This window comes from Sprattus sprattus, assembly GCF_963457725.1.
Source record: "Sprattus sprattus genome assembly, chromosome: 19".
Taxonomy (NCBI): Eukaryota; Metazoa; Chordata; class Actinopteri; order Clupeiformes; family Clupeidae; genus Sprattus; species Sprattus sprattus.
The window spans coordinates 11,208,807-11,218,479 of NC_137917.1; the positions used below are offsets into that span (position 1 = coordinate 11,208,807).

The following is a 9,673-nucleotide window of genomic DNA, read 5'->3' on the forward strand; positions in this document are numbered from 1 at the left end:
ACTATGAGGCATGTAACGATTACAATGAAGAAGATGAGAGAACAAGCTGGAGAATGCCATCGATAACAACACATTCACTATGTCATGTAATACTAAGGTTCAGTTGATCCAATATAAAGTCCTGCACAGGGCCCATATAACTACGAAGCAACTCTGTCAGATGGGCTTTAGTCAAAACAGTAATTGCCCACACTGTCCAAATCAGATCGACGACTATTTCCATGCTCTTTGGGGCTGTATATATATAAAAACTTTCTGGATAGAAGTGACCAAAATAGTATCGGATGTAATGAACTGTGATATTCCACTATGCCCTATTATCGTACTTCTTGGAGACTTGTCTAACCTAGAGGCCAATAAAGTAGATAAGCCCTTTATTTTAATCGCTTTAACCATAGCAAAAAAATGTATTTTAATAAACTGGAAAGATAGGGAAAAAATCTCTATAAATCAATGGCTTAATCTTTTGGCTAGTCACTCGGGTTTGGAGGGGCTCACTGCAGCTTTAAAGAATAACACAAAAGCTTATGAAGAATCATGGTTACCTTTCATAAAATATTTGAAACGCAAAAATTGCTACACTGCTAATACATAGAAAGTTCTTATACGAGTGCATGTGTTTGTCTAAATGTGTATGTCTAAATGTGTATGTGTCTATGTGTGCATTTATGTATATATGTATGTGTGTATATATGTGTCTATGTGTATATGTGTACAAATAAAAAAAAAAAAAAAAAAGAATGCCATCGATATGTTATCGATATAAACAGTGTTTAATTAATCAATTGGCATAAATGGAAAACACTGAACATGAATAAAAGCAAACTCAGAAAGGTCGTAGGCATAATGTTTTTTTTAATCGTCTGTTTCTTTCTTTTTAACGACGCAGCACGACCGGTGTTGTACCCGATTCAGCACCCCCGTCAGAATATGCACCCCCTTGACGCACCACTCGCTTGCCTAAACAAACGCAGGGGAAAATACTATACTACGATTTCATTATTTGTGAAAGAGATGGAAGAGAAGAACACAAGTGATTACAGTCTTTAGAACTGTTCTAAAGAGTACAAACAACCGATGTTTTTCTATGCACCCCTTGACGCACCACTCGCTTGATCGGAAAGGAAAGCAGTTCGCCTAAATAAACGCATGGAAAAATACTATACTACGATTTCATTATTTGTGAAAGAGATGGAAGAGAAGAACACAAGTGATTACAGTCTTTAGAACTGTTCTAAAGATTACAAACAACCGATGTTTTTCTTCCAAAAACCTCGGATAATAGCGAACGCAAAAGAACACCTTTTTGTTCTGTGGAAATATATAGCCTATCCCCAGCCATGACTACAAAATGAATTAATGTAATTTTGAATTAGCAAGTTGAATGTATTTGACACGGTGTTTCACAAGACTAAATAACGAAATGCAGTTTAGTATCTAACAGGAAGTGCAAATAAGCAGAAAGTGCAGAATATGTGCATATGAATGGCAGTGGTATATACATAATGGGATAGTATAAGATACAGTATGATACTGTACTCTGCTTACTCATACTAGTCCCATGTCTGTACTCTGAAAAGCATTTGATGATCGGATCAACAGAATTCTTTTAAAGGGGGGGGGGGGGGGGGGTGCATATCACGACCCCCCCCCCCCCCCCCCCCCTTAAAAGAATTCTGTTGACTCCAACATCAAATGCTTTTCAGAGTACAGCCAAGGGACTAGTATGAGTAAGCAGAGTGAGTTTCATGCATGTGCCACCTTCCTAGTAGAATTGAACAGGGGGGTGCTTATTCTGACTGGTGTGAAAATAGGCCTGTCGTGATATGCACCCCCCCCCCCCTTTAAAAGAATTATATTGATCTGATCATCAAATGCTTTTCAGAGTACAGACATGGGACTAGTATGAGTAAGCACAGTGAGTTTTATGCATGTGACACCTTCCTAGTAGAATTGAACAGGGGGGTGCTTATTCTGACTGGTGTGAAAATAGGCATGTCGTGATATGCACACACCCCCCCCCCCCCCTTTAAAAGAATTCTGTTGATCCGATCATCAAATGCTTTTCAGAGTACAGACATGGGACTAGTATGAGTAAGCACAGTGAGTTTCATGCATGTGACACCTTCCTAGTAGAATTGAACAGGGGGTGCTTATTCTGCATGGTATGAAATTGGCCTGTCATGATATGCACCCCCCCCCCCCCTCCCCCCTTAAAAGAATTCTGTTGATCCGATCATCAAATGCTTTTCAGAGTACAGACATGGGACTATTATGATTAAGCAGAGTACTGTATCATACTGTATCTTATACTATCTCATTATGTATACCACTGCCATTCATATGCACATATTCTGCACTTTCTGCTTATTTGCACTTCCTGTTAGATACTAAACTGCATTTCGTTATTGAGTCTTGTGAAACACCGTGTCAAATTCATTCAACTTGCTCATTCAAAATTACATTAATTCATTTTGTAGTCATGGCTGGGGTAGGCTATATATTTCCACAGAACAAAAAGGTGTTCTTTTGCGTTCGCTATTATCCGAGGCTTTTGGAAGAAAAACATCGGTTGTTTGTACTCTTTAGAACAGTTCTAAAGACTGTAATCACTTGTGTTCTTCTCTTCCATCTCTTTCACAAATAATGAAATCGTAGTAGGCCTATAGTATTTTTCCATGCGTTTATTTAGGCGAACTGCTTTCCTTTCCGATCAAGCGAGTGGTGCGTCAAGGGGGTGCATAGAAAAACATCGGTTGTTTGTACTCTTTAGAACAGTTCTAAAGATTGTAATCACTTGTGTTCTTCTCTTCCATCTCTTTCACAAATAATGAAATCGAAGTATAGTTTTTTTTCCCTGCGTTTGTTTAGGCGAACTGCGAGTGGTGCGTCAAGGGGGTGCATATTCTGACGGGGGTGCTGAATCGGGTACAACACCGGCAACTGCCCATTGTAACACACTGCAACTGAACAATCACTTCAATGCCGCATTCCAAATACCTCCGTAATAAGACTATAAAGCATAATGTTCGTCAGTATTATAAGTGAAAACATCAAGTTGATGATATTATAATCAACCAACATGCATTATAGGCTACGTTATCAACGCAAAACAAGACGTCACAGCGGAACAGAACTAAACCTAGGATATTCCTTAAAGGCTTAAAAGACATGGTCTGTCGTCGAACTTCTGCCCTGCTGACATGGGCTACTCTGAGTTGACGCTTAAGGTAACGCTATGTCCGAAAACTTACCAAAGACGTTTACCATGGCAGTTCTTCCGGGGTTCCTCTCTGAACTGAGAATTACACTGCCAAGCATCGGTTTATAAGGCATCTCTCTCTCTCTCTCTCTCTCTCTCAGACACACACACGCCATTAACAACACTGCTCAAGTCAACTCATTCCTGGCTCTGCTGTTCTCTCTTTCTCATTTAGTTAATATAGACTTGAAATAGATAGTGCTGCCAAATCACACTTGGGGAACAAAACACATAGGCTAAATATAGGCTATACAGGGTTACCAATAGTTTTCCCTTTGTCACACATAAAAACTCAATATCTAGGTAGATTTCCCTTCCCAATCTACCAATGACGATCTACCAAAAACAAACAAGCAAGCAAAAAAAGAAGACAAGCCCCAGGCAAACTTGACTTAACCCCTGACCTTTTCAAAAACTAGAATTAGGCTATGTCTCTAGTTATATCAATAAAATCCTACTTGACTCTTGATATTCAAATACTTCAGAAAAACGTTTAAACAGTGAACATTAAAAAAAAAATAAAAAAAAGACATCAAGCACTAGCCTACACATAAAACAAAATTCGCCCCGCTTCGAGAATGCCAAAGATTGACCTTTATCGCCATCTAGCGGAAATGCAAGCAAACAAAAGAAGACAAGCCCCAGGCAAACTTGACTTAAGTTTAAATATGTGTTATTTGATTCAGTTTCTTGCTTAATATTTCAGGGAAACGTTCAAAATACGCATTTTTTTCTAATTTACACAAATGTAAATGAATACAAATAGCAATTTAGACAAATGTTAAATATACCACGCGACAACAACACAGGCCGTGCCCCCCCCGTTTCCCACGGTAACCAACCCAAACAAAGGCAGCTGGAGAAGCGTCAGCGTTCCATTAGATTTTCTCGTAGAATGTAATTAGCAAATGATAATCAAGTAGGCCTTTTGGTAAGTTAGTTGAAACATTTTCACTTTCCGCATACTGCAATGACACAAATGAGACGTTGTAAACGCAAAGTGCAAAGCAAGCCGTATTTCATTTGGGATTTGTCCTACCCTGACCCATGCTGTTCCTTTGCTTCCAGGATGGTGAGATGAGTTCCCCTTTATCTCTGTTAGGAAGAAATCGCAGAGCACCCCTACCTGGATCTCCGAATGAAGGGTAAGCCGATGCGAGACACTTTGTTCGTGAACAGACGGCGCCCTATAGCAGTCTACAGCAAGCCATGCCTCATTAACCTAATACACAATGTATTGCAGGAAGACCAGAGTGCCCTTCAAGCAAAGTTCAACCGCTGGTGAGGTTATAAGTATTTCAATATTTAGTAACGGTGCAGTCTATTTTATTGTCCAAAGTCCATTATCCATTCTGAAGCAGGTCTTGTCTTAAAGTCAAAGGACAGTTCCCGGTAGGCATGCTATTTCTGTATTCTCAAATCGTGATTATTTGGTGTTTTATGCGTTTGTTTAAATTTCACTGTGAAATTTTCACATGGTCAGAAAACGACTGAAAAAAAAATAAATATTGAGAACCATTAGCAATATTTTAAATAAGCATACAGAACACCAGTTTTAATTGTGGGCACATTGTTCAAAAACTACTCATTATGTGTAATCACTACTTTTCATGAAAAGCTTGTAATGCTATGCAACCTGCTTACTTACATTTTGTGGGCTGGAAAATCCCGCTCAGAGATGGATTTGTTGAAAGACATTTTCTCCAGAAGGTGTCAGCCTCACCCCTCATACCCTGATGGTGGTACCAAATCAACGATGACACAAAGCAGGAGAACACTTTTGTCTCTATGTATACACTTCCAGCTTCTGCTGCTGCAGATGGCAACAGTTACTCAAAACCAACAGACAAAGAAAGCCACATCCTGTCTACTCCTTGATGTGCACCAGATGAAGCTACTGATGAGGCCCAGTTTTTTTTTTTTTTACTTAACTCAAACCAATGAAGCTTGCAAAGGAAGAGGTGGTTAAAAGAGCTCCTTTCAATCCTTAAGCTGTCAGTTCAGTGTGTGCACTGATGTAATTGATTGGCTTTTGAGAGCAAATTTCAACAAACCTTTGCCATAATCAAGGACTTTACCTGTAAGTGGATGACTTGGGCATGAAGGGTTCCAGGTTTGTTCCCAACACCTTCTGTTTCTGTCCTTGAGACACTGAACGCCCTCCTGTTGCTGATGGGCAGGCTTTTGTAACTGTCTTTGCCATCAGTAGGCAACGAGTGGCGCCATTAACTGTAAAACACTAACTGTCTTTGCCATCAGTAGGCAACGAGTGGCGCCATTAACTGTAAAACACTAAACACACTGATTTTGACTGCGATGTGCGGCTTCCAGTTAGGTGGCACGTGGTAACATTGTGCTGTTGGGTAATCTATAGTACTGCTGTAATTGTAGGTTGGTTGTTGTAGGAGGATGCATAAACCTACCCGTGTAATTTGGCAGGTGGGTGCATTGTCCTACTCAAAGATGTACTCACTGTGACCCCCCTCTCCAACCCCCTACCCTCACCAGGCACTCCTCCTACAGACTTTGAACTGATGTCCACCATGATGCAGAAGCTCGCCCAGCTAGAAATCAAAGCGAATGCACAAGCCTTGGACATTCGGAGAAAGGCAAGATTTCTTAGAGACCAGACACACACAAACACACACAGCCCCACCCCCACCCAAAACAAACCCCAAAAAACAGGTTCCACACCTCCACTACAACCACATCTTTCATGCTCCATCTTCAGGATCCAATCAAAAACATGCATGCGGATAAACCATAGTGCCACAAGCTGCAGCACAGGATCGGGAGTTTCACAGAGCATGTGGTTTAAAGCACATTAGGGCCACACACAATGTCTGATCACTACACGACTTTACACAACCCAGTCATGATGATGATGCCAATGATATGTGTGTATGTGAATGAGTTAAGCACTACTATGACTGCCTTTTTTCAACCAAAAGGAAAAAGTAATAGCTGTTCTGGAAGACAAGCTAAAGCTTCAGAAGTCTAAAGGTCATTATTCACATTTCCTTTTTTTTCCAATTAATGACCCATCTAATCATTTAATTTGCACAATACAGTACTGTCATTTCCTTCCTCTTGATGTCCCCTTGATATGATGAAGCAATTTCTCATACTCAACTTCCCTATTGTTTATATTTAGTGACGGGTGAAGAGGAAATGGTCAAGATGTGTCACAAGCTGCAGAACCAAGTGTGTGAAATGGAGGTGAGACATGAGTCCAGTGAGACATGTTCATATTATGAGACGTATAATGAAATAGCAGTCTCTCCAGGTAGACAAAAGGTGTGTGTTGTTTCACTTTTGCAATCACACACAAACACACGCACGGAAAACCCCTCAGTGCCACAGCATCTGGAGTTACATTGTCATTTAGCAGATGTTTTTATTCAAAGCGACTTACAAGATTGTATACATATTACATCTACATACACTGATGGCGCACTGCACACAGGAGCAATTAGGGGTTCAGTGCCTTGCTCAAGGACGCTTCGAGAATGGGAACTCGGACTAGCAACCGTCTGATTACTAAACGACTTCTCTACCTCCTGGACCACTGTCGCCCCCAGTTAGAAAGTGAGCTCAGTCACCACACCCTTTTGTAGCAATGGACAGATGAACGGATGTTTATTTAGACTAAGATTTGATTCAGTATTTCTAGAAATAAAATGGTGATGTCCCTTCACAGCATTTCCTGAGTGATTATGGCCTGATCTGGGTTGGAAACAGTGATGGTGATGTCGGGCATGCTGATGAACCCAGCCCTGACACAGATGAGGCAGACAAACACTCCAACCAAAGCCTATGGGCGCCAGGTAGAAGTGTGTTCACACTGGTTTACATACAAGTCACTGGATTTACTAGTGAAGTTGGACTCAAAAGTATACTGTCAACAAAATTCATGTGGTAGTGTAGTTTGAATGGCTGTATCTCATGGCGTTTTCTTCAAAACATTGTCAGTTTTCCTGGGTACGTGTATTTCATCATGCATTAGCTTAGAATGTAGTCCTCAATCAGTCCTCTCCCTCTCTGCAGCAACCTCCATGGTGAGAGAGTTCAGGATGAACTTTGACCTTGTGCTGGAAAATGTCATGGATCTGAATGTGCTGGCAGGGGAGGGGGAGTCCTATGTGAAGGCTGTACCCGGGGGCGCTCAGCTGGCCCAGCAGTCCCCCATTCCCTTACGGCTGTACAGCAACGGCATTTTGATGTTCAATGGGCCCTTCCGCTCCTATGACGAACCCTGCACCCAGGTAGCCCACAGTAGAGATGACAATAGGCATCAGGTCCATGCCAGAGCAAGATCAGATCTCAGTCAGGGTCGGCTGAGATCTGGGAGCGAATGCCGCAGCCAACATAAGCTGCCCCTTTAGCATATTGTAATCGTTTTGCATTCCACCATGTCTGGTGGGTTCCGTGTTAGTTATGGGGCTTCTTTTCTTTTGAAATTGTAATTTTCACAGGATGCTGGCAGCAGCTGTAATCATTCCTTGTTATGGCGAAAGTCTTTAGTCATGTGATTGATCTGAAGAGGCACTATAAAGAGAGCATGTCTGCATTAAAGATAACTGAAGAGTAAAAACACCTAAAGCTTTCTTGTGACTTGACTTCTTCATGGTTCCCCGTCTGTTTTTTGCCTTCACAGCAATGTATGCAGGATCTGATGGATGGCTATTTCCCCTCAGAGCTGCAGGACAGGTTTCCAGATGGCGTTCCCTTTCAGGTGAGTTAGCATGCTGAAAGGTGTGCTGTACCGTGCGTGAAAGGAGTTGTTGCCTCCCCCTCCCCTGCCAGCACGTTCAGATCCGTGCTACATATTTTCCTCTTGTTCATTGGTTAAATGGTTGACTGTTGACACTCGTAGATACAGGACAGGCGAGCAGAAGAATACAGAGAGCGGAGAAGGCAGGCAGACTTTCCTGGTGAGGGTCAGGTGGTGTGTGGAGCAGCCAATCAGGCCTCAGCTCAAAGCCCTGCCACACAGGCCCAAGGGAACTCAAATGTGCCAGGTCTGTGTGTATAGCACTTTCTGTGGAGATGATACCAGTTGGTAAATGCTAGAGGAACCATATCATTCCTGTGTTTGTTGCTTGGCCTCCCAGGCAAAGGCCTCTCCACAGAGCAGTTCTTAATGAAGCTGCCGAAGACGGTCATTAAGGGAGGAAAGGTTATCGACATTCGTGACTCGTTAAGAAACCATTTAAAGGTAAGCAGGATATGGGATTTTAATGTTTCAGGACTTCTTCTTCTGCATGGATTACAAAACAGCTATTATCTGTCACCATTATTATAAGTCACCATCTCTGTGCCATGTGTAGGGTTCTGCTGGGGAAGCACACAACCATTCTGTGACCATCATAGACACTCCGGCACTACAGACTCTGCAAGCCAGGTAATGAGATACAATCACACTCCCAATGCAAATGTGTCAAATACTTCAGATCGCAGGGATAAGGACTTAAGTAGGCAGTTGGTAGGCAGTAAGGACTTGTTAGTTGAAGTATGGAGCTGTGATTGAGGAATTTCAGAAATGAAAAGGAGGAATAACAACAATCATAAATTCAGCATTGTTATTGTCCATCTCCTCAGTGTTCAGGTGTCTCAACACTCCCTGTCTGTAAGGTTGGATCAGCCTGATGGAACTCCAAGTGAACAGGATGGTGACATCAGCACCCTGCGAGTAAAGTCTGAGGACGGTGAGAAGACTTTCATTCTGAAGATGCGAGTCACGCAGACGATTGGACATTTGCGCCAGTACCTGGACAAACACCGGTGAGAGATGTAGCATAGGTTACAAATAATTATCATTTATCAAATACTAACACAAATACATATATAGCATACACACACACTTGTGTGTTTGTATTGTTTCATAATGACAGTTAAAATACTTTTTTATTTTTCAATTTCGTTTATAAATAAGCTCTGGGCACCTAAAGTGAAATAGTTTAGAGTCAACCAATACCTGTATCATTACATGTTTCAACTTAAAATATTCCAGTCTTATATCTTTGATTTTAAAGAAGCAGTTTACCAATGTTAGCATGTAGAGTGGAGTTTGGATGCTGATCTAACAGTTCTACATGTGCCCACAATCACTAGATGCTCTGGTTCCCCTGCATACCACATCATCAGTGTGTTTCCACGGCAATGCTATGACGATGACACCCAAACACTTGAAGATTGTGGCCTCACACCCAGTGCTGCTCTGTTGCTTCAACCTCGCTGATAGACATACACATGGAGAGACATACACACGCATGCATTCAGCCAGACAGACAGACAAGAGCATGGACACATTCACACGCAGCATCTCTATCCTCACAGCAAGTGTATCTACAGTTCACACATGACAACCACACTGTTGCAATGTTTCCTAATGTAAATAAAGGAAAAAGC

At 41.7% G+C, this 9,673-nt stretch overlaps 1 protein-coding gene across 1 annotated transcript; it reads left to right on the forward strand.

Moving 5' to 3' along the window:
* Positions 1 to 4,339: 4,339 nt before the first annotated feature.
* Positions 4,340 to 9,503, forward strand: ubxn11 (UBX domain protein 11; the record flags this gene model as incomplete). Its single annotated transcript, XM_080857401.1, has 13 exons — positions 4,340 to 4,407; positions 4,506 to 4,543; positions 5,771 to 5,871; positions 6,214 to 6,265; positions 6,417 to 6,481; positions 6,963 to 7,089; positions 7,310 to 7,527; positions 7,920 to 7,997; positions 8,139 to 8,283; positions 8,377 to 8,480; positions 8,593 to 8,666; positions 8,897 to 9,046; positions 9,377 to 9,503. 13 exons carry the CDS (start codon positions 4,340 to 4,342, stop codon positions 9,501 to 9,503), a joined length of 1,347 nt encoding a protein of 448 aa, XP_080713527.1.
* Positions 9,504 to 9,673: the final 170 nt, after the last annotated feature.